The sequence below is a fragment of the Rhinatrema bivittatum genome, chromosome 7 (assembly GCF_901001135.1).
Source record: "Rhinatrema bivittatum chromosome 7, aRhiBiv1.1, whole genome shotgun sequence".
Lineage (NCBI taxonomy): Eukaryota > Metazoa > Chordata > Amphibia > Gymnophiona > Rhinatrematidae > Rhinatrema > Rhinatrema bivittatum.
Genome location: NC_042621.1, coordinates 123683426 through 123709674, shown reverse-complemented (window position 1 = coordinate 123709674; position 26249 = coordinate 123683426). Strand labels below are relative to the sequence as shown.

General features: G+C 39.7%; 1 protein-coding gene across 3 annotated transcripts in view; it reads left to right on the top strand.

Moving 5' to 3' along the window:
* SGPL1 (sphingosine-1-phosphate lyase 1) overlaps positions 1–26249 on the top strand; it is a 210634-nt gene that overhangs the window by 77484 nt on the left and 106901 nt on the right. For all 3 annotated transcript variants that reach the window (XM_029609059.1, XM_029609060.1, XM_029609058.1), the window contains one exon: positions 11835–11982. In XM_029609059.1, the coding sequence (XP_029464919.1) occupies positions 11835–11982 (148 nt within the window). The remainder of the gene's footprint in view (positions 1–11834; positions 11983–26249) is intronic.

Genomic DNA, 26249 nt, shown 5'->3' with positions numbered 1-26249 from the left:
CAGTAAACCTTGAATTTCCAGGGATACCTTTCTGGTGTCGTAACACCCCTTTGGTCCTCAGGGCTTCTAATCTGGTTTTCAGGGATGGATATGTACAGGTCTAGACTTGGGGTTATAAGCAAGTAGCACATTTAAGACTAATCAGAGAAAATTATTTTTCACTCAACGCACAATAAAGCTCTGGAATTTGTTGCCAGAGGATGTGGTTAGTGCAGTTAGTATAGCTGTGTTTAAAAAAGGTTTGGATAAGTTCTTGGAGGAGAAGTCCATTAATGGCTATTAATCAAGTTTACTTAGGGAATAGCCCCTGCTATCAATTGCATCAGTAGCATGGGATCTTCTTAGTGTTTGGGTAATTGCCAGGTTCTTGTGGCCTGGTTTGGCCTCTGTTGGAAACAGGATGCTGGGCTTGATGGACTCTTGGTCTGACCCAGCATGGCAATTTCTTATGTTCTTATGCTTGCTTAGCTTCCCTTTAGCAGAGATCAGACATGCCACCACTTCAAGGCCAGCCTTGATAGTAATAAATCTAAAGCCCTCATCCCTTCGCATGTGCAGAAAAATTCTAGTCCTTTTGCAAGAGCTCTAGAATTTTGTTCCACTTGGCACCATGAAGTCACATGGCCCACTGTGACTGAGCTGCTGTCTTCAGAGAACAGCCTTTTACAGGAAGCAACTTTTGCTTTTCCATCTGCTGCATGGATAAATGGTTAAATACTTTGAACTTTAAGTTGATGAAAGAAATGGCCTCTTGATGAATGAATTCATGGCCTTCACATTACTGCTCAGGCAACTCTGGGAGCCCGTGCTGGCCCCCAGGGCTGGAGGGACACATCTTTTGAAACTATCTGTTGCTCTTGTATGGTTGGTAGAGGCTGCTGCTTTTGTCGCAGCCTCTAACTGCTGTTCCTCCATAAGATGGCCAACCCTAGCCAGTCCTGGTGGACAGCAGATTTGAAACAGGAATCTTCTGTGCTGCTGCCGGCCCAGATTAATGCAATTTTTTCTGTGTGCCTGCTTCATAGACCCGCAGATGAAGAAAGGGAGTCTTAATTCTGATGCTTTTGCATAAATCTTCTAGGACAGGGTCACATCAAGCACAATGACAGTTTTGTTGTTGTTGTAAAACCTGTTGCATAAATATCTTTTGCTGTTAATGATTAAAAGTAATGCAGAGTGAACCTTTGCCTGACACAAATTAATTACACAAGGTCTTGGTTTCTTCATTGCATGTGCTGCATCCAGAGTCTCTTTTTATACACTGATAAGATTTCAGTATCTGGATTAGATAAAATGAGTACTCTATCCAGCTGGATGAAATAGAGTTGCCAGTTCTCTTCTAAAGCACTTTGAGGACTGTGCAATACATTTGAACAAGAAAGTACAGCAAACACCTGTAAACTTTCGCAAACTTAAATAATGTTACACCCTAATTTTGTGGAAGTGCTTACACCACATATGCATAGCACTGAGACCAAAAAGTTCCACTTTGTTCTAATCTGATTTAAAAAAAACCCTCTCCCACGTGAATGGTAATGTTTATTTTAATATACCAATTTTCTTTAAAATAATTTTTAAATGTGTACATTAAATACAAACAATGTAATGTAAACAGATTAAAAAATATTATAAAACTAAATAAAAACAGCATAGAATTAAAAAAAAAAATAAAAAATCTGTCTGTAAAATACTTAGCACAGTGTCCCCAGAGTGTTTTAGTCTTCTCCCCCCAAGGTGTATCTTTTGACTAACGTTAACCCAGAGTTCTTTTGGTAGCACCTTGCTCAGCATATTTTGACCTTTTGCTTCAGATTCACTTTATACAGCAAACAGCTTGATTCCTCATCCAGGAGTATTCAAATCAACCTAAGTACTGGGATTGGGCATAGATGGGCTCTAATTAATTTATAGGCCTTGTATGGGCAGATCTTTGAACCAGAGTTAATTTTGGTTTGCTATGGTGTGAAACTTATGGAACTGAAATTTTTTTTATTCTTAATTACTTCAGGATTATTGCTATAATTATTTCACAATGAAAGTGCAGAGTATATTTAGTGTTCTTCATTTCCAGGTTTTATTTTATTTTTATTAGGAATTTATCAGTGTTATAACAAACAGGAGAAAATCAATGGAGAAAATGACTCATTGTTTTCCACTGACTCTTCTCCCATTTTTGTTTGATAAATTCTAAGTAAATATTTAAAATAAAAACTGAAAACGAAGATCCCAGTGTGTGTTGTGTAGATAGATCAGTGAAACAAGCTACGATGATGCATTTTGATTTGAATTTATAGACAGCAGACTGTGAAAAATGTTCAAGGGTGTGAAGGCACTGTACTTTAGATTTATTTTTTTTCATGCATGCTTCAGAATACTTATGATTAATATGAATTGTAACAGATATAGACATATTTATATGCTCTACCAAGAACTGCACCCAGGTCCCCTACATGGCCCTGGCAAGTGGATTTTCAAAACCCTGAAGTTTGATGGTATTTATTGTGTTTATTATAAAAGATTTAAGTACTGTCCCTGACGTTTGTAATCCTTCTTGAACATCTTGACCCTGTTGAGATAAAGCAAGGTATTTCTTGGGGACTATCCCCATTTTTACCAGGCGGAGATAGTACCTCAGGCACTCCCGGACTAAGTGAGATATCATTGGCCATAAAAGGAAGTTTCCGCTCTAATTCTTCCCTTAATACGGCCCCCTCCACGGGAGTATAATATGGGGAGTTTAACCACTCTGACACAGTCCTCTGATCAGAATCTGTAGATGCACCAAGAGAAGGCCTTATTTTTGCCTTTCTCTTGGTGTGAGGCATATTAATAATTGTATTGATTTAACAGTATAGAGTCTAATTCAGAGTAGTCAGGCGATTTCTTACTTATTTAAAGTCCAGTGCTTCCCTTAGGGAGTGAAAGGGGAGCTTAAAACATCGCCTACCTGAAGATATGCAATTACTGTTGGGGAATTAAATATCAATCCTCTAACTCCGGCAAATCCGGTTGAAGCTGGTTAAAGCCACACACGCCCCTTAGGTAAGAGATTAGAACAAAGCATTTCTCAACAAATAGGAAAAACTTTGGAAGATAATGTTCAAAATGTCATCATAAAGCCTGGAATTATTACTATGGAAACATTATGGAACTATATTGCTAAACTTGATTCATCCATTATAAAGCTTGCTGATGTGGTTCAAGAAACAAATGTGGTTGTAAAAAGAAATTCTAATGTGTTAGAAACTCAACAAAAACAGATTATTAATATAGAAAATCGAGTGGAGCAGGTTGAAAAAAAAATCAAAATTCACAAATACAAGCAGGAGAAATACAAAGAAAGATTGAATTTCTAGAAAACCATATTCGTGCCTTAAATTTAAGGGTTATAAATTTCCCAAAGATGGAAAAGATAAGTCCAGCTGAATTATTTAGGTCTTGTTATGAAAGTATTACAAATACCTGAACAATGCTTGCCTACTATAACAAAAGCTTTCTTTTTGAAGACAAATATAATTGCTAGAAATAGAGAAAAAGAATTAGATGATGAGGAAATAGAAGATAAAGAGTGAGTAAATGTAAGACAGATATTGATCCATCTATGAATTTTTCTGATTTCTTAATGAAATCACAAGAGGAAATAAGTATTGAAAATCGTCAAACAATGTTACTTTTGCATTTGTTTCAGACAAAGAAATTGTTTTAAAGTATTTTTTCAGGAATAGAGAGAAGACCTTCATTGGGCAAAAGGTCTGGATATATCCAGACCTTGTTAAGTCCACACAAATCAGAAGAGAGAAATTTCTAGCCTATAGGAAGAATGAAATAGATGGTGGGGGACAATTTTTATTAAAATACCGTTGCAAATGTGTTCTCAAATATGAAGGGCATAATTACCAGTTTACTAATCCTGAACATCTAAAATCCTTGTTAGGGTGTGAAGAGCAGGCCGTAGAAGATAAATAGGGGGGAATCGTACTTTTTTCTAAATTTTGATGTTTTATTTATTGCATAGTAATTGTTAGCACTCATCAATGTTATAGTGCATCCCTTAGTTTTCCTGTTGTATATACAAAATATCTTATGTATATTTACATTCTTGATGGTAATTGAGTTTTTCCTTTTTCTTTTTCTTGTTTTGTATTATTACTGAATGCAAGAAATTCTTGTGATTTATAAATTTGATAATTGGATAAATAATTAAAATAAAGATTTAAAACCTGCATTTTTAAATTTTGAAATGGGGTACAATAAAACAAGCATAACATTTGCAATCAACATAAAACAATAGCAGACAAAAACTTATATTGATGACTAAAAAGACAAGACATGTTATTGAACTTACACCATTAGAGGATGCTGGTGGTGGGACATATCCTTAATTCAAATGTATTTCTAAAAAGAAATTGGTTTTTTTAGAGCCTTTTTAAAACTTGATGTGACTTACCTGTAAGTCTAATATGCTCTGAGAGGAAATTCCTCAAAAGTGAGCCACAACTGAAAAGGTTTGGTTGCAAGTCTTGTGTTATCCTCTCCTTTATTTCTCTTCTCCCAGTTCTCTCTTCCTTGTTATTTGTAACTGCTTCCTTCTACACTTCTAGGTTACTTTGTTGTTTACTGTACACCCCTGTTTACATGTAAACCAGCATGATGTGATTGTATCATGAATGCCGGTATATAAAAACCTTAAATAAATTAAATAAATAAATAAAGTCTAGACGAAGTGAGCTAACTTTGGTGAAAATGTTTCTAGCAAACCCCAATTGGCAGATCTGAGAGGCCAGGAGGGCTTATTTATATGTAAAATTGAATTAATCCCGGGGAATCTGAATTTTTATTCAATTTTATGAATAAGCACCGCAAGCTTGAATTTTATTTGCCAAGATATCTGAAGCCAATGTGAAGACTGAAAGACTGGGATAATATGCTCATGTGCATTAGTTCCGGTGAGAATATGGGCAACTGAATTTTGTACAATTTGTAGAGTGAAGTAAACTGGCAGGAAGGCCAACAAATTAGAATTACAATAATTCAGGGAGGAAAGATCAAGGTTTGTAATATAGTGTGAAAAATGCTTGGTTCCAAAATATTTTATCAGAGATTTGAAATGGCCACACATCGATAAATTTGAATCTCGAATAACCCCTAGATTCTACACTTGAGATCTTAATGGTAGCATACAGCCTTCAAAAATAAAAACTTCAGGGTGATCTAAAGATGTATGTTTGCACAGTAACAGCAGTTTGGTTTTACTGTGATATTAAGAGCTAATTTGTTATGGAATAACCAGCATTTAACTATGGATAGACAGACTGAAGTAATTTCAAAGATAGATTCCCATGACATCATTGGCATGGAAAATTGGATACTGGCTGTGTATGGATAGTGAGTAATCTGCATAATGAGGTGAGATAAATATTAAATAAAGCCACAGATAGCACTGAACCCACAGAATACCTGTTGCGCACAATCTGAGAGAGAGAAATTAAAGCGGGATAACACCGTCCCTTTGAGTCCTATCTGTTTCAGACGAGAGATTAAGATATAATGGTCGATGTTGTAAAGATGCCAAGTAGAACCATAATGTATCTTTATCCCACTGTTGAAACCTTGCCTTATCGTATCAGTACTAGTTAACAGCATGATTTTGGTACTGAAATACTTAAACAGAAACCAAATTACTGGAAGTTAAAAATAGCACTCTTCCACAAAATTAATAAGTTGGTAAATAGCAATTTCCCTAACTTTTGGCACAGAGTGATGAGATGGTTCGGTAACTAGCCAGTTTTAGATGGATCTAAAGTAGGTTTCTTTAAAAGGATGTATAGATAACCATTTTGAAGAAATAGGCAAAGAGACATTTTTATCATGTTAGTGATTAGTCTTTTTTTTTTAAATCTAATAACTAAGTAGATTAGATTAGTAGAGCAATGATTTAGTGAGCAAAAGGAAGAGGTCATTTTGCTAATGATTCAGGTAACGTCATCTGAAGACCCTGGCGCAAAACAGTTCCATTTCATGTCAGAGGTCATATTAGCGAAGGTGTCCCCATGGTCAGACAAAAACTGATAAAGTATTTAAATAGAAAGTGTTAAACTTTTCACTCTGAGATCCACTTAATGGTGGACCATTATGTATATTTGAGAGAGGACCAGCTTTGGCTAACTGATTCACAGTGGGGAAAAAAAATCATGGATATTTTTCTGGGAAATTTGAATTCAAGATGAAAAATATAATCATTAACCATCGAAGGGTAAGAATCAAAATCTCTATAAGCTTTCATGTTAACCATGGAAAGGTGGTGTCATCATGAACGCTTGAGTTTGCAAAGCTTTCTTTTTGCATTTTTCAACTGAGGGTTTTACCAGGGAACAAAGTGCACTCTGTGCAGCCACACTAATTTCAAAGGGGCTATTTGGTTGAGAACTATCTCAAGGGAGGTGTTCTATGTTGTAGATCACCAGAATCAGAGGGGTGCAAGAAGGGGAAGTATTAAATTTCAGAACTGGTCTGCCTCAACATGCTCATGCTTAGCAGCAACATTATTTATTTATTTATTTATTTATAGATTTTTTTTATACCGGAGTACGTAAGTAACATCACCTCAGTTTGCATTCAAACAGTAATTCAGCATTGCGCTTTACAATATAACTTAGTAACTGAACGAATACAATACCATGTATAACTTTGTATTAATAGAATATAAACAATAAATGAGAGACTGTGGAAATTAGGAAGAGTAGTAGAAGATTTAGTTCATTGATAGTAGGCTTTTTTAAATAACCAGGTTTTAAGGTTTTGTTTAAATTTTTTGTGACAAAGTTCCTGGCGTAATTCAGAGGGCATGGTGTTCCATATTGTTGATCCGGCAATAATGAAAGATCGTTCTTTTGTACTAGAGTTTAGTCAGATTGGGTGCTGGGATCTTTAGTTTGGCTAAATTCTAAATTAGATTACAATGCAACAAGGTTTTGGAATGCTAAAATGGAACTGGTATGTTCTGAATGCACAGGGTCAATGTCAGTCATCCTGTGCCTTGTATTTATATTTTACTTGTGAACTAGAATTGAACTGGTTTGGTTCATGTGTACCCAAAGAGGTTACTGAACGTTTATTGGCCTAAGCGGAACAGCTTCAATTGCAGCTGTACCTAAATCAGAACTGAACAAAAAAAAATGTAATGGTTTTACTCCCTGGAAGAGACAGGAGGGAGGAAGGGAAGAAAAGAAAAAAAGTACACAGAGCAAAAAATGGAAAAAATTAACATAGCTGGGTTTAAAAAAATGATTGGACAAGTTCCTGGAAGAAAAATCCATAAACAGTTATTAACCAGGTAGACAAAAGACACTGCTTATCTCTGGGCGTAAGCAGCATAGAATCTGTCTACTACTTGGGATCCTTCCAGATACTTGTGTGACTTGGATTGGCTACTATTGAAAACAGGGATACTGGGCTTGACTGACTTGGTCTGACCCAGTATGGCAGTTCTTAAGCCTAGGGCAGTATTAGGCTCCGCTGAGTACCTTGATGCCCCCCAAGGACCTTGTAGTAGCACTTGTTCACCATCTTCTATAAAATGTGCAGAAAAAGGATGTGGGATATCCTACTGTCTGTACGTGTATCCAAACAGCTCGGGGCTTTGATGATGTCTGTCTACCATACCAATCTGTAATTGTTGAACCCACTTTGAGAAGGGTCAGAAAGATAAAGACTAATTCTTTGATGCCCCCAGGATGTGAGTTTCAGAATTTGGACCTTCATGAGAAGTATGCTGTGCTTGGCTCCTGCATATTATTCTTTCATATCTTAACAGGTAAATTCATGTATTCTGTTCTAGAAAGGGGCACAAATATTCTGAGTTTCTCCTCCCAGAGAAAGAAATTAATTAATTTATCTTCTAGACAAAGGCACGTAAAAAGCATCTGGTTTAATTGTCCTGTGATGCTTTTGAGATAACCATTCAACAAATCAACATCATATATGGAAACTTGAAATTTTTGATAAAATGAGCTGGAATCTCATAAGATAGTAAACCACAATAGCTATTTAAAGCTTTGAACAGTCTACTGCATCGAGACTGTGAATTTTTTTAATCATTGATTCCCGTTCATTATATTAGATGTGGGACACCTTGACATTTAATTTGTTTCATGCCTTCATGGTGACGAACCATTTTTTTTGAGAGGATTTCCTTTCCCCTAATTTTTATATATACAGAGAGCAACCGCTCGAGCCTGTTTTTGAAGCGGTGTCTTTTGCATGAAAGAGCGGTTGCTCTCTGTGTGTGTGTGTATGTGTGTGTATATATATATATATCTATATAAATATAAAAATTAGGGGAAAGGAAATCCTCTCAAAAAAAATGGTTCGACACTATGAAGGCATGAAACAAATTAAATGTCAAGGTGTCCCACATCTAATATAATGAACGGGAATCAATGATTGAGAGGCAGATCTCAGGTCCCTTGTTGGAACATAATTTCTTACTAATCCTGGCAAGTATCTAGGGGAATTTTCCCTGACCACTTTCATAATTAACAGCAATATCTTAAATTTTATTCTCTGAGATACTGGCAACATTTGTTATCAATCTTGCTGCAGAATTTTGTAAATACTGCAGAGCACGCAGTCATGTCTTTGGTAAGCCAATATACAAAGAGTTACAGTAATCAACCATTGAAATGATAAAAGCTTGAACAATTGTTCTAAAATCATCAGGCTCAAAGCTTTTAGCTGCCGAAGCTTATAATAACCTTTTGCTAAGATAACTGATTATTTTCATCTGTGGAATAAAGTTATCAATCACAGTGAGGCATTGTACTATTACATCTTGTGTCTCGGAGAATTCACCAGTAACTAGAAAGTAAAGCTGTATGTCATCAGCATAAAACAATAGATCAAGAAGTACACACAGTGATTGAACAAAAATCTTAAAAAGTAAAGTAGATAAACTAGAGCCCTGCTACATACCAATCTGAAGGTTACGATTGTTAAGATAGGTTACAAACCATTGCAAAAGTTTTCCACTGATTCCCAGATTTTATTTTTACCTAGTTATCAAAATATGGTGGTTAAGGCAGAGGCGACATTTAGATGGGGATAACCAGTGATTGGAATCTGTCAAAATTTCTCAGTACACAATCATTACCAGTAACCAGTAATGTTTCTTTACTGTGCTTAGTTCTAAAACTGCATTGTTTATCATGCAAAACATGGTGGTTTTCCAAAAAAATCACAGTTGAAAATATACTATCTCTTCAATTAATTTGCCTAATGATATCAAATTGGCTATAGGCCTATAGCTTGCTGGCAATTCATCTGGCAAATTTCCTTTCTTTTTTACTGGCCACACTTGAGATCTTTTCAGTACCTTTGGTAGGAAGCCTTCTTCTAAAGAACTATTTACCAAAACCTAAGGTTAATTTTAAAAATTCTTTCAGAACTGAAAAGATCCAAAAAGGACAAGGATTCAATGAAAAATGTTTTGTGTTTTTGTTTTTTTTTTTTTTTTTAAATTTTATGTAGAACTCAATATCTCCTGTAGAAATAAACTCAATCACTCCGGACGGGATTAATATTAATAGTCATGGAAGGGATAATATCAGTAGATTTTAACTGATCACTCATTACTGCAACTTTGTTTTGAAAATATTGTAAGAAATGCTCAGGATCTGGCTCTATTTCAATTACTCCTTGAGGTTCTGGTTTTAAAACTTGATTAATCACTTGAAGTAGATCATATGGGCGATTTAAGGAACTCCTTTAAACATTTTGAGACATAGATCTTCCTTGTGGCCATAATCAGTATAAGCAAATTATTTATTTATAACTAGGTGTCTATAGAACAAAATGCAAATTTTCAGTACTCTTTGGTTGCCCTATGCTTGTGCATATTTTGCTTAATGGTTAATTCAGAGCTGACCCCACCAGAGGGAGGGAGGTGTATATATTCTCCCTGGGTGAGTTTTGCTAGGTGCGCTATACATATATATTAGCAAAAGGTAGCTGGCATTGCTTGGGTAGTCTGGTCTATGACAGCCTGTTTGTGTACCTGTGTGAGGTGCCTGTGTTTGTCAGCCTGTGTGTGTGTGAGTGCCTGTGCCTCTACATGTGCGTATGTGTATGCAAGCCATTTTGTGTGTATTTGCACGCACCTGTGCCTGCCTGTTCATGCATGTGGGAGCGAGAGAGAGGATTTTGCAGGCCAAGCATATTAGGGGACATTACCCAATGTTGCTTGGGTTGTCTGGTCAATAACAGTCTGTGTGTGTTCTTGGGTGCCTCTGTCTCTCCCTGTCTCGCCATCACTTCTCCTGGGCACGTGATTGAATATTTAAATGAGGGTTGGCGCTGCCAAGGAGGCGCTAGGGACAAATGTGCGCCCCTAGTGTCGTCTTGGCAGTGGGCGCCCAGGAGAGGTAGCTGTCAGTGGGTTAGGAAAACGGATGCTCTATTTTACAAGTGTCCGTTTTCCTAACCTGATTGCTGGCACACTTTTTTTTTTTTTTTTTAAACCTTTTGGTCCTTTTGGTTCCTCTGACTTAATATCGCCATGATATTAAGTTGGAGGAAGTGCAGAAAAGCAGTATTTTCTGCCTTTCTGTGTACGTTTTTTGGGCTGCTCAGATTAACACGTACTCTGGGCAGGCATTAATTTCTGAGCGTAAAAATTTGTGGGTCAGGCGCCCAATTTTTTTTATTTATTTTTTTTAGATCTGGAGAGAATAGTTAATAGCCTCATCAACATGAATTAACATGTGATGAGCGCTGTTAGTCTCGCTGGGGTGGGGGGGGTGGGGGTTTGGACACGCGTTTTGGACGTGCTAATCCCCTTATAGAATAAGGGGTTGTAGATGTGCATCCAAAACCCACAGTGCACTGTGTTGCATCAGCCCCATTGCCTTTCTAAAGTGCACCTTACACAGTTCCATGCACCACGTGTTGGTCGTAGACAGACATAATAGTGTGACTGCTCAAATGACACAAACAGTGTGTGTGTAAAATAGAAAAAATATTCTTTTATAGTGTTTATTGTAAGATCTGATTGAAGATAAAAGATTAGTGGGAAATGTTCCTGAAAAATGTCCCGTAATTTATAACACTTCCAAACAGTATCTGTAATAGTTCTTCATTCTAGTAAGAAATTGTGGTGGCAGTTATCTGTAAAATAAGCAAATGTGCCACATATTGGTAACTATTTTGATATAAAAAAAGAGTGCAATATGTTTATGTGGTTGAAAGTAGTGATTGTATTAATGAGTAAATAGTGTGTTTAACCACACCACACCAATCACACTGTTTGGAAAATATTGGTAATATAGTGCAGCAGCTGTTATTGTGGTTTTAATAAATTTTGCTATGTTATTGCTTTAGTGAATTTTGTAATTTTTTTTTGTATATTGAAGATTGTAAATGTGATTTTGATGGAGATGCTCTCGCACATACATATAGTATGATTTGTTGAGTACCCACATATTTAAAATATCTGAAGCCAGAATTCATATTACTATACTAGAAAAAATGTTCTTAGCACATTTATTTTAAGAAGTAAAATATAATTAAATGGACTGTTTCTTCTGAACTGCATTCAGTAAGCATGTTCTTTTAAAACTAGCATTGTTAACACACACAATTGTTCTCTCTCTCACACAAACACACTCTCGCATATGTTCACTCTCATGCACCCTCCTGTCTGACACACACGTACAGACAGGCTCTCATGCACTCACATTGGCTAACCTGTGATTTGGTGCTGTCCGAGCTGCTGTCTGCAGCCAGCATGAAATGCACATTTTGGATGTGCTTGCTTCAGTTTCCTTTGTTTTTCCTGCTAGATCCAGAGGCAGTTGAATAAGGCAGTGGATGACATGGCCGATGCGATGCTGACCTTAAAAGACGGAATGGGCTATGTGAAGGCCCTGCCAGCAAAGGGCCTGGAGCAGGCTAAGGTCCTGGAGAAAGCAAAGGAGTACAGCTCTCTGGGTAAGTGGAAGCAGTGCTTTCAGATGCCACCTGGCCAGCTCCTTGCCTTCTGGCCTCTTTCAGGCCAATACAGTACAGTGAGCTCCGGCGGAGCGCACTGTTAAACACCCCCCCCCCCCCCCGAAACTAATAGCGCCCGCAACATGCAAATGCATGTTAATGGCCCTATTAATTATGCCGCGCGATTCAGAAAGTAAAATGTGCAGCCAAGCCGCACATTTTACTTTCAGAAATTAGTGCCTACCCAAAGCTAGGCATTAATTTCTCTCGGCACCTGGAAAGTGTACAGTAAAAACTGTTTTTCTGTACACCCTCCTCCGTAATATCATGGTGATAGAAAGTCGGAGGTCCCAAAAGTTACAAATAGTTAAAAATTTAAAAAAAAAAAATTTAAAATGGGCCTGCGGCTCGCGGGTTGAAAACCGGACACTCAATTTTGCCGGCAGCGGGTTTGAGAACAGACGCTGGCAAAATTGAGCGTCTGTCAAACTCGCTGACAGCCGCTGCTTCTGTCAAAAAAGAGGCGCTAAGGACGCACTAGTGTCCCTAGCGCCTCTTTTTACCATGGGCCCTAATTTAAATAAATTAATTTACTGAATCGCACTCACAAGAGAGTGGCCTGTGTATGCGATTTTTACTGTATCGGCCCGTTTGTCAGCAGAAGCCCAACTTATTTGCCCATTATAATTCGTAATTAAAACCTAATTAAGTCTTCACCAACACCAGTGTTTGCTATATTGAAAAAATGTGCAACTTTTTATATCTGGAATCTTGCCTCAGTAATGACAGAACAGTTTTAATAAATAAATTTTGTCTCCAAATTGTGCAGTGAGAATAAAAATGCTCAAAAGCCTGAAAATCTTACTTAGTCTGGAAAACGTACTGGGAATTGTATGTTTGCAGGATGTGTTTAGCAGATAGACTACCAGCTATAGTACAAGGTACATTGCATAAATGTGTAAAATGTTTTAAAATTTTTACTGTAACAGAAAAAATATAAAATGGTCTTTACTCCCTGGAATTACCTTATTGTAATACTCTGAGTAAGAAATCTGCCTGCTTTTTGGAACAATCTAACCCCTGAACCTACTAAAATTTTTTATTTTGTTCTGATGTATGTTGCCCATTGAAGAATGAGGTACAAACAGCAGTTTTAACTTCAGTTCGGTTTGTGAACTTTAATAAAATTGTACCACATCCTGCTGAGGGTCAAGTTCTATAGAAACATAGAAATGACGGCAGAAGAAGACCAAATGGCCCATCCAGTCTGTCCAGCAAGCTTTCGCACTTTTTTTTTTTCTCTCACATATGTTTCTCTTGGCTCTTAGTAACCTTTTTTATTCTATTTCCCTTCCACCCTTGCCATTAATGTAGAGAGCAGTGTTGGAACTGCATCTAAGTGAAATAGCTTAATTAGTTAGGGGTATTAAGCACCGCAATAAGCAAGCTACACCCATGCTTATCTGTTTATCCAGACTATGTAATTCAGTCCTTGTTGGTTGTTGCCTGAATATAGATCCACCTTTATTCATTCTCCCCCCCCCCCCCCCCCCCGCCGTTGAAGCAGAGAGCTGTGCTGGCTTTGCATTAAAAGTGAAGTATCAGTCTTGCTCCCCTGCGTTGAAGCAGAGAGCTATGCTGGATATGCGTGAAGTGTCAAACTTTCTCTCCTGCCGTATCATTCATCTATTTTTTTAAATTTGTTGCTTGGGAAAGCTAAATAATTCAAATGCCTAATTTTTCAAGTAGGTCTGTGAGGCATAAGTAGGAAATGTGACTCTTCGGTCAGACCTGGTGCTGGCCCCCTTAGACAGGGCCGCAGAGATGCAAAGTGGGAGGGAAACCTTAGAAAGCTTAGGCAGCAGTCCAAATTCTTAGGATTAGGGGTGGGCCAAAGTGTTCTCTTTCTCCCCCCCCCCCCCCCCCCCCATATTTTGCTTATTTCTTCCCCTCAGCCTTTCTTCCACATCTTTCCCTTTTCAGCCTGACAGCTGTTCATGCCTGGCCTGGCTCCAGCCTGCACTGCTGGCTCCTGGCTTGGCCCTGTCTGTTCTTTCCAGTCTCAGGACTGTTGCTGTCCCGTCTCTTTCCCCCCCCCCCCCCCCCCCCCCCCCCCAGAGCTATCAAAGACATTAACAACCTGGGGCCACTGTCGTTCCTTCCTGCCCCAGCCAATTCCAGGGCTGACCTTGCTTTTTCTGGCCTGGAGCAGCCACTGTCCCTCCTCACCCCAACTTGTCCAACAGGTCCCAGGCAATGGCCACGGTCAACCTAGTGCCCTGGATTATTCCAGCCCTCTGTCCCAGCATCTTTGTTTTATTTTTAAAACCTTCCTCACTCCATACCCAGCTGTAGTAAATATTGACACTGGCAGCAGAGAGCATAATCTTTCTACACTGTTGCCATCCAGCATGCCCTTCAGGTATGAACAGGTGCAAATTTTGACTGGGGAGGTAGTTATAGAAATGTTTTTTAATAAATAAACCTTATGTACATGCACTTCGGAGAGAGGAGGGGGGTGAAACCTGTACAGCAGCATAGAGAGTTTGCTTTACACTACTTGAGGAATCGCCTAGTGGTTACAGCAGGCTAGAGGAGTAACCTTGTGGTTAGGGAAGCCAGGCAAGTCTCTTCACTCTTGTCTCAGCTCCAAACTTAGGCCTAGATTTATCATTTGTGAAAAATAGCACCTGTGATTTAAACAAAAAAAAAAAAAAAAGACATGGTTAAGGTAATTTTGCTGAAACAGCATCGTTAGCTATTTTAGCGTAGTGTGTGTTAAATTTATCACACCTCACGATATTCACATCGCACGCAGAGGGGCACTCTTTATAAGGCTCTCATACAAGTAAACTATTTTTATTCCACTGTAAGAGGGACAACTAGTAACCCGGGGTGAGGTTTTGATGGAGGACTAGGTTTTGGGCGGCAGTTTTACATGCACAGTCAGAGGTACGAACAGCACAGTACACATCAGTAAAGATTTTATGTGATTTGGAGTGATGAAAGGAACACAAAGATGAGATTTGTACATTGTACTCTGGAGCTAGCTTGATAGCAAGTTGACTAATATTTGTGCCTCCCTAGAGGCTCTCCCCTTTCCCCACCCGAAACAGGATCTGCGATATCTATTGCAAAGCCCGTTTTGGCCATAACGCATTGCATAACACCAGGGAAAAAAATATGTAGTTATTTCCGGCGTTAAATCGCCCACAACATTAAGCACCCTTTATTTTCATTTACTCCGCCCACATAACTACATTTTAAAAATTTGCATACTCATCTTGCAATGCCTTATTTGTTGCATGCGTTATGGTGTTATCGTGGGCATTAGGGCCTAACGCAATTTAAAAAATGACTCCCTTAGATTGTTAGCCCTATTAGGCAGGGAAATAACTACAGTTCTTAGATTGTAACTTGCCTTGAACTCAGATTTAAATGGGTAAAAAAAACCCCAAAAACCTGCTCCAGGATATACTACAACAGCATACAGCCCTGAGGAGACTGTCTCAGGTTAATGTTTTTTACTTGCTTGCTTGTTTGTTTCAGAAGGATGTAGGGTAGGGGAGAATGAAACCAGGATATAGACAGACCTGGGTTTGTGAAAAGGCACATTAGGCCTGTATCTAAGGTGTCAAAAATCTGGGGTTAGCAGGCTGGCTAAAGGGTTGCTGCCTCTCAGCTGAGCTGAATTTCTCTCTGCAGAGAATGGCCCTCAACTTCCTCATCAAGCCCCTCCCCTTCCAGACTGTGCCCAGGGAACAGGAGGGGATAGGCTCAAAACAGACCTAGCAGAGCAAAGCAGATCCAGAGGTATTGCTAGATATTTAAAAGACACGCGGAATAGGCCCATAGGTCCTCACCCCTCCCCACATGCTGTGAGATTTTAATACTTAAACTGAACAATCATAATAGCCTCCCTCCTTTGAGAACAATCCTGTTCTCAAAGGAGGGAGCATGTAGTGGGGATTAGAACTCGCACGAGTATGTTTCCCATGATTCATTTTGTGATTTTTGAGTATGCTTTTGCATATCCTGATCCTTCTTGGCGTTTGGGCAAGCCTCCTTTGGGTTAAGTCTCAAGGATATAAATTGCCACTGAGCATGTGCAGAAAGTCAGAGGGTTGGTGGCATAAGATTAGAGGAGGAGGAAATCCAATCCAGGATCTCGCAGTGCAGAGGAGTTTATTGAAGAGGGAGAGTATTTTTGAGTTAGGTCCTCAAGGCCTATTTATATGAAGAGGTTTTTGAGATGGAGGGCATACCTGCTACTTCCTCTCTCTGAATATGAAATATGTGAGGGGTATCCATCTATTAGAAATTGAAACCTCCCCAACACTGCATTCAGGTAGAACCAGTTCACTTGGTCAAAGGCTTTTTCTATGACTAGGGAGAGAACAAACCCAGGAATTCTTTTGGATTCTTTCCATTTTATAATATTCAATAAAGGTCGGGTTTTAGCAGGCAGTATTCTAGCCTTTATAAGTCTGGAGTGGTCTGGAGATACAGAATAGGCATAACTTTACTCCAGAAACGATATGCAGAACACCACCTCCAAAGTCCATACCAAAATATATAGAGGTGAAAGTATTATTAAAGATCACTTGCAATCCTATAAATGATGAACATGGTGTCAGAAATGTAAGAGGGCTCTAATTTATTTATGCAATGGGCTGCAAGCATTTTCAAATCAGGCCACTTGTATTATCATTTAGCAGTTCACTGACAAACTTTATAATTGTTTTTATAGCTTTTTAATCTTTATGTCCCAGAAATTTCCCCATATCTTCTCCAAGCATAACTGTAGAATTGTCAAAAAAATGTTATATCTCTATTAATTAGTGATAAAAGTCTGTAGATGCTACAATTGAGTTACTCTGCCGTTCTTATGCAACACTATACTCAGAGCCCCGGTTTCCTGCAGCAGATTTTTCAAGATTCTGTGACAATTATGTGATAAATTTGTAATTGAAAAGATGATTTTTTTTTCCTTTATAAAAATGGTTCTTTTCTGATATTTATGTATCCAGTTAATTTATTTAGCTCTTTTGTTAGAGGAATAGATATCCTAGTAATTGGGCCAGGGAGAAAGGCATGGAATGGATCTTGGAATGAGAAGATCAGATGTGGGAAATGAAGGAACCTTAGGCAGTAGAGATTGAAGGACAAAGGATAGAGGAGGACAGAGGGAGGAGAGCATGGGGGGATTCAGGGAGAATAAGAAAAGGGAATGGGGGGAGGGAAGAGGGATCAGTAGTGGGAGGTGGGAAGAAAGGGATTATTTGAGGTGGGAGTGGAAGCAAAGGAGCTGGAGGACTAGGGATGGGGTGAAGGAGGAAGAAAGATTAAGATGGGGTTGAAAGAAACCACAGGCCCCCATCCCCCCTTCCAAAGCCCCTTTGATCCCCTCAGTCTAATTCACTTCCTCCCCCCCAAACCCATCACTCATCCAGATTCTCTCCTACACCCCTTGCAAACCCTGGTTCCCTTTCTTCCCAACCAACTCCTCATTCTCCCTGGTTCATTCATTCACTCCATCCCTTCCTGCCCCCTCCCCCCCCCCCCCCCCCCCCCCACACACACACACACTCTAAGGTGATCCTTGGTTCATTCGCTCACTCCCTCTCTGACCCGCTCCTATTGTAAAACAAGTGCAGGAAGATGGGGGCCTTGCAGCTTCTCCAGCCTCCCTCTTTCCCCTGCTGGGGTCAGAGCATTTAGTGTTACTATGATTTCCTCTTCATGACTGAATACCATAATGAGAAAGCAGAATGATGCAACTTTTCCCTAAGTCGGGATTTCCTGACCATGTTCTGATGACCCCACCATAGCCAGTCAAGCTTTCAAGATATGCACAATGTATATATTCATGAGAGAGATGTGTTTGTACCAGGTTTCTAATGTGTGCATATTTGCTGTGGATATCCTGAAAATAGTTGTGGGTTCCCCAGCCTGGATTTGGGAAGCCCCGCTGTTAGTCTTTTGACTGCTTCCTTAGTAGAACTCCCAGACATATGAGCAGATGACTATATCAGGCACCGAACCCAGGCTTCTTGCTTGGCGATGAGAAATGCTAACCACCAAGTCTAAGAATGGCTATAGGTTCATCTTTTAGTAAGCAGGACTCTTTACAGGCAACTTTCATTGTCTTAACATAAGAATAAGCTAAAGATGCATACGACTGGCTAAATTACTACTTTAAGCTGGGTAGCTTAATTGGCATTGCGTATGTAAAGTGCACGTTAAATTTGAGTTAAGCGCTGGGAGCTATACATAAGCTCTGTTGTGTAATCTTTGCAACAGAAGTTATTTGCTCTGTTAAATCAAACTTCACACAATACCTACCGTACATAAAACCATTGTATATTTTATGCTGCTAAAATAATTATTATAACATCAAGAAAGTTGTAGATATTCTGCTTTCTTTTAATGAACTTGGATCTTATTTTGTAGATAACTCATGTAAGACTAAAATCCCTTACAGTTGCTCTCTGTGTACACGTAACGGAGCATAAACTCTCTGGCAAAGAATTTCAGAAAATGGCAGAGCATGAATTAAATCAGCTTCATGCAGTGTCATTCAATATCAGAAACATCATGCAGTACCACCAAATTTGAGTGGGAGAGCAATGGTCAAAAACAGGGGTTTGCCACCTTTATTGTTCAGCCCAAATTAGTGATTTGCATTCCTAGGGAATATTTAAGGCATTCAGTAATTTCTTTACATTGAAGAATCTAAAGATCCCAGTGGTAATGGTTTAAAAATATATAGGTGCTTTGACTTCTCTTTCCTTTTTGGAGTGCTGGTATAAAGCATTTATTGAAGCAGTGCATGATAGTGCAAGGTTTAAGTATAAGGAGGATAATTTAGTAATTGTGTGTTGGGGAAAAGCTTGTGCAGACTTTACTCCAGATTTTCACAGACAACGTATTATGCACCTAAGTTCACTTTGAAAATTTCTACATAGTGGCTTAGAACACTGTGCACACTCGTTCATGAAAAGTGACGTCAGCTCTATCTGGGGCATAGCTTGTGCAGGTTAACTTTGTGTGTGCACCTGTTTTTAATATACAAAAATATACGTGCAAATGCCAACTCCAAGTGCCCCAATTCCAGAACAGTCATCCACAGTTTGCAGAAAAGCGTGCCCGAAATGGGGTTATCCAGGTACTTGTATGCAAACTGAGCCCCAGGTTTTATGTGCATAAATGGCATTGAAAATTAAGCCCATAATGTTCTCCAAGTTGTGCATTTCATGTTTGATAATCAAAGTCCCAAAATGCATGCAATGTGGAGAAGTCTGAGCTGGGGTTTCAGTTCCTTTGACTTTTTGGTTCCCCTCTGATGCTACAATATTGTCTTCTAAACAACCACCACTTAGCTCTCTGCAACGTAAAACCACAGTCTCAGTTCTAAGTTATGAAATATTACTGTCGCTGTGTGGTGAAAAGGAAGACCATAATGGGGCAGGCAGTGCCACAGAAACAGATGGAATTAAAAATGTTCTGTAAAACATCTTGTAGTGCTGCAAATCTTCACCGCATAGAAACATTTGGTTTTCAGTGTTCTTCGTGTCAGAGGCTTGTTGCCAAATGATGTTTTCCCAGTTGTGACTGTACTTTTATCTTTGGAATAGTTCTGGTATTGCAAATAGTATTGTACCATTGTTTAACATGTGAAACCTAAAAAGCTGATTCACCTGATAAAGGATGTCTAGGGACTTTTGGTTTTTTTTTTTAAAATCAGGGTTTATTATAACAAGAATAAAAATGGGAGAAAATCAATGTAAAAAAAAGTATTCATTTTTTCCAGAATATCTGAATGGATTTTGGTGGACAAAAGCCTCCCAGTGTCCTGTTTCCTCTCAACCCGGCTGTATGATCTCCCTTCAAATGATTCTTCAAGTGATTCTGACTCCTTACCGCTCTCCTCAGCATTTCCCCTTTTTCTCCTACATTCCTTCTGCTCTTATAGTTTCCCTTATTTCCAAAATTCGCCTTCCCCTCTTTTTCCCTACAGAAATCCCCCCCCCCCAAAAAAAATCTTTATTGGCTGTGGTGACTCCAGACTTCCTCTCCCTCCATTTTCGGCAGCAGGCTCATAGTCTCATGCTCTACAGTGTGCCCTGCACTGCTAAGTCTGCAGGGAAGTTTTTAGTTGGGGGGGGGGGGGGGACTGCTTGTCTGTATTGAGGTGGGTGACTGCAGAGGAATGGTCTGGCCAGTGCTTTGGCTCTAGCCTTCTTCAGGCAGCAAACCAGTAGCCCATCCCTTTTCCTTACTGCAGCCATGCTTGCCTGCAAGAGGAGGATGTCAAGGAGTTTTGTGTGTTAATCGCAGGCAAAATCTAAGAGTTTTGTTTGTTTTTCCCTTGCCCATTCACCCCTCGGTCATCCTTTGATTTATGGGCAGGAGACACTTTCAATTAAAAAAAAAAAAAAATCTGCCCTTTAACTTTCTTAAACTCAGGATTGCCCCAGGCCTTATCAAGAGTTTTTAATTATCCAATTTTTGATTACTACCAGATAAATAGTGAATACACTAATACATTTAAAGACCTCTAATTGTATGCATTCCAACTCCTATAACAACCTAAACTTAATTAGGAACTGAACAAAATTAAGATGAAGGCAGTCCAGCAGCAAAAAGGGGGGAGGGGGGCCTTATAGTCTTTTCAATCTTTTCGCATCGTGTCACATGTATGATTTTTTACCCATCGATCAGAGGTTGTATGTGCGCACCCATTGCAAAGAGCTCCTGTCCGATCTCTGGAAGCTAGAGTGGCAGACCTGGAGGAGCTGAGGCTAGGTGGTGCATTGTCCTCTAGCACACAGGATGTGTCACCCAGGAGGGAGGGGTTAGGTGACTTGATTATTAGGAATATAGCTAGCTGGGTGGCTGGTTGGCATGAGGATCGCCTGGTAGCATGCCTATCTGGTACAAAGGTGGCGGACCTCATGCAGCACCTAGATAGGATTTTAGACCGTGCTGGGGAGGAGCCGGCTGTCGTGGTACATGTGAGCACCAACATAGGAAAATGTGGGAGGGAGGTTCTGGAAGCAAAATTTAGGATTTTAGGTAGAAAGCTGAAATTCAGAATCTCCAGGGTAGGATTCTCTGAAATGTTTCCTGTTCCACGCGCAGTACCCCAGAGGCAGACAGAGCTCCGGAGTCTCAATGCGTGGATGAGACGATGGTGCAAGGAAGAAAGATTCAGTTTTGTAAAGAACTGGGGAATCTTTTGAGAAAGGGGGGGGGGGGGGGTCTTTTCCGAAGGGATGGGCTCCACCTTATCCAGGGTGGAACCAGGCTGCTGGTGCTAACCTTTAAAAAGGAGAGAGAGCAGCTTTTAAACTAGAACAAAGGGGAAAACTGCCAGTCGCTCAGCAGCGCAAGGTTTAGAAGAAGGTATCTTTGAAGGATACTAATGAAGCATTAGTTAGGGCATCCCAACAGAGAGGTTTCAACAATAAGAAATGTAGTCCATGTGCCTATAAGTAAAGAATCACCTGAGCTAAAAGATTCCAAATTGAAATGTCTGTGTGCCAGAAGTCTAAGTAGTAAGATGCAAGGGTTAGAGTGTATAGTTATCCTCCTTCCACCATACCTCTGGTGGCAGGAGGATTACCAGTGGGACAGTGCTATACCTGGGTACAAATTATATCGCAATGATGAAGAGATGCATCTTGGTGGCAGGGTGGTGCTTTGTCTGGGATGGCATAGAGTCCAACAGGATAACTATCCTACAAGAGACTAAATGTACAAATGAATCTTTAAGGGTGTAGAAATCTCTTGTGTGTTGGGGAACAGTAGAGTGATAGGTGTATACTTCTGTCCACCTGGCCAAAATGAGGAGATGGACAGTAATATGGTAAAAGAAATTAGGGAAGCTAATCAAATTCGTAGTGCAGTAATAATGGGAGATTTCAATTACCCCGATATTGACTGGGTAAATGTAACATCAAGACATGCTAGAGAGATAAAGTTCCTGGATGGAATAAATGACAGTTTTATGGAGCAAATGGTTCAGGAACAGACACGAGGGGAGCAATTTTAGATCTAATTCTCAATGCAGCACAGGATTTGGTGAGAGAGGTAATGGTGGGGCCGCTTGGCAATAGTGATCATAATATGATCAAATTTGAATTAATAACTGGAAGGGGAAAGGTAAGTAAATCCATGGCTCTAGCACTAAACTTTCAAAAGGGAAACTTTGATAAAATGAGAAAAATAGTTTAAAAAAATCCCAAAAAACTGAAAAGTGCAGCTAAAAAGGTTAAAAGTGTGCAACAGGCATGAACATTGTTTAAAAAAAAATACTATCTTAGAAGTGCAGTCCATGCATTAAGAAAGGTGGAAGGAAAGCCAAACAATTGCCGGCATGGTTAAAAAGTGAGGTGAAAGAGGCTATTTTAGCCAAAAGATCCTCATTCAAAAATTGGAAGAAGGATCTATCAGAAAAAAATAAGATCAAGCATAAGCATTGGCAAGTTAAATGTAAGAAATTGGTAAGACAGGCTAAGAAAATTTGGAAAGAAGTTGGCCATAGAGGCAGAAACTCATAATAAAAACTTTTTAATATATATCCGAAGCAGAAAGCCTGCGAGGGAATCGCTTGGACCGTTAGATGATCGAGGGATTAAAGTGGCACTTAAAGATAAGGCCATCCCGGAAAGACAAATGGGTAGATTTTGAAAGCGTGCGTGCACATGGACATGGCGATTTTATAACGTGTTTTATAAAATCATTAGGCCACATGCACATGTGCGCTGGATTTTGTAATCCGTGCTCGCATGGGGTGGGGGGGGATAGTTTTTTGCCAATTTTGCATGGCGACGCATCCCAGCCTTCTCCATTTCCTTCCCAGTCCACTCCAATTAAGGAATGTAAGGAATGGACTGGGAGGGAACTTCCTTAACCCCCTACCCTAACCTCCCTTCCTCTTCCCCTCTCCTCCCCAACCCCTAAATCATACCTTTTCCCTTTTTTGCATTTGTCTTCTAACTTACTTCAGGGCCCACCCTGAAGTAATTTGAGTGCCAGCGCACGAGGGTCCAGGACAGCGATGAATGGCGCTGACTTGGCCCACCCCCGGACCGCCCCTTGGAAGAGGCCTGGCTCTTGTGCGTGTAATGTCTGGCCATGTGCGTAACCCTAGTTTTCCCTGCGCACACCTTTTTTAAAATTGATCTGTAAATGAATTCTTTGCTTCTGTGTTTACTGAAGAGGATGGTGGGGAGATACCCATTCCGGAGACTGTTTTCAAGGGTGTTTCAGATGAACTGAACCAAATCACTGTGAACCTGGAAGATGTAGTAGGCCAGATTTGACAAACTGAAGAGTAGTAAATCACCTGGACTGAATGGTATACACCCCAGGGTTCTGAAAGAACTCAAAAATGAAATTTCAGACCTATTACAATTAATTTATAATCTGTTGGTAAAATCATCCATTGTACCTGAATACTGGAAGGAGGTCAATGTAACCCTGATATTTAAAAAGGGCTCCAGGGGTGATCTGGGAAACTATAGACAGGTGAGCCTGAATTCAGTGCCAGGAAAAATTGGGGAATTTGTTATAAAGAATAAAATCACAGAACATTTAGATAGACATTGTTTAATGGGACACAGCCAGCATGGATTTACCCAAGGGAAGCCTTTCCTCACAAATCTACATTTTTTTGAAAGGGTTAATAAACATGTAGATAAAGGTGAACCTGTAGATGTGGTATATTTGGATTTTCAGAAAGTGTTCGACAAAGTCCCTCATGAGAGGCTTCTAGGAAAACTAAAAAGTCATGGGATAAGAGGCGATGTCTTTTTGTGGATTACAAACTGGTTAAGACAGTAAACAAAGAGTAGGATTAAATGGTCAGTTTTCACAGTAGAAAAATTTAAACAGTGGAGTGCCTTGGGTATTTATACTTGAACCGGTGCTTTTCAAATATATTTATAAATTATCTGGAAAGGGGTACCACAAATGAGGTGATCAAATTTGCGGATGACACAAAATTATGCAGAGTAGTTAAATCTCAAGTGGATTGTGATAAACTGCAGGAAGACCTTGTGAGGCTGGAAGATAGGGCATTCAAATGGCAGATGAAATTTAACGTAGACAAGTGCAAGGTGATGCATTATAGGGAAAAATAACTCTTGCTATAGTTATACAATGTTAGGCTCCATATTAGGAGTTACCACCCAGAAAAGAGATCTAGGCGTCATAGTTATTACATTGAAACAGTCAGCTTAATAGGGTGTGGTGGTCAGAAAAGCAAATAAAATGTTAGGAATTATCAGGAAAGGAATGGCGAATAAAACAGTGGATGTCATCATGCCTCTGTATTGCTCCATGGTGAGACCGCAACTTGAATACTGTGGCCAATTCTGGTCACCGTATCTCAAAAAAGATATAGTTGCACTGGAGAAAGTACAAAGAAGGGTGACCAAAATGATAAAGGGGATGGAACAGCTCCCTACTAGGAAGGGCTAAAGAGGTTAGGGCTGTTCAGCTTGGAAAAGAGACTACTGAGGGGGGATATAAAGCAAAATTGGTTACCTTGTAATAGGTGTTATCCCAGGACAGCAGGATGTAGTCCTCACATATGGTTGACATCACTGACTGAGTCCTATCACGGAAAACTTTCTATCAAAGTTTATAGAAACTTTTGACTGGCATACTGAGCCCACTGAGCATGCTCAGCATGCCATGATCCCTCGAGCCACAGGGGTCTCCCTTCAGTCTCGTATGTAGCAATAAGCGTTAGCAAAAATAAAATAATAAAACGTATCGGATCCAACTCTGCGGGGTGGCGGGCGGGTTTCGTGAGGACTACATCCTGCTGTCTTATTACAAGGTTAGCAATTTTTGCTTTATCCCAGGACAAGCAGGATGCTAGTCCTCACATATGGGTGATTAGCAAGCTGTAGGCTGAGTCATTTTGCATTGAACCAACATTGAAAGGATTGTTGGAAAAAATGGAGGCAGCCTAAAATCACAGCAGGTTGGATGTAGATGGAGTTGGATTATACTGGAAACAAGTTCTTTAAAACAGATTGTCCGTAAGCTGAATCTTGTCTTCCTTCTTTATCCAAACAGTAATGAGCTGCAAAAGTGTGAAGAGAACTCCATGTAGCAGCTTTACATATGTCAAGAATTGGCACTGAAAGATAGTGTGCTACTGAGGTTGACATTGCTCTTACTTGATTGCTCCTTTACTCGTCCTTGGAGAGGAAGGCCTGCTTTGTCATAGCAGAACTGTATACAATCTGCTAGCCAGTTGGACAGAGTTTGTTTGCCCACTGGATTACCTGGTTTGTTTGGATCAAAAGAAACAGAATTGAGTGGATTTCCTGTGGATTGCAGTGCGGTCTAAGTAGTATGCTAGCGCACGTTACAGTCCAAGGTATGTAGAGCCTTCTCACCCCGGTGAGAATGAGGTCTTGGAAAGAATATGGGCAAAACTATTAATTGGTTCAAATGGAATTCCGTAACTACCTTGGGAAGGAATTTTGGATGTGTACGGAGTACCACTCGGTCATGTAGGAATTTTGTATAGGGTGAGTACGTGACAAGTGCTTGTAACTCACCCTTCTAGCCGATGTAATGACTATTAGGAAGATAGTCTTCCATGTGAGAAATTTAACATCGCAGGAATTCATGGGTTCAAAAGGAGAATGCATGAGCCTTGTTAGCACTAAATTAAGGTCCCATTCTGTGACTGGTGGCCCTATTGCTGGTTTAAGGTGAATTAAACCTCTCATAAATCTACTGACAAGAGGTTGCATGAATACTGGTGCATCTCCTATTGTACGATGGTAAGCTGAGATTGCACTTAAGTGTACCCTTACAAATGAGGTCTGGAGACCAGAGTCTGAAAGATGCCATAGATAGTCTAGTAAAGATGATGAGGGGCAGGAAAAAGGGTCAATGTCTTTTTGTGTACACCACAAGGTGTATCTTTTCCCCTTTGAAGAATAGTTCTTTCGTGTGGAAGGTTTACGTGAAGCTATAAGCACTTGAGAGACATTAGTTGAAAGATTGAGTGGTTGTAAGATCAAGCTTTCAACATCTAGGCTGTCAGAGATAGGGATTGAAGGTTGGGATGACGCAACCTGTCCTGGTCCTGGGTTATGAGAGCGGGTGCTGTGCCCAGGCGAATTGGCTCTGTGATTGATAGGTCAAAAAGTATGGGAAACACATTTGTCGAGGCCAATATGGGCTATGAGTATCATGGACCCCTTGTCCTGTTGTAGCTTCACTAGAGTTTT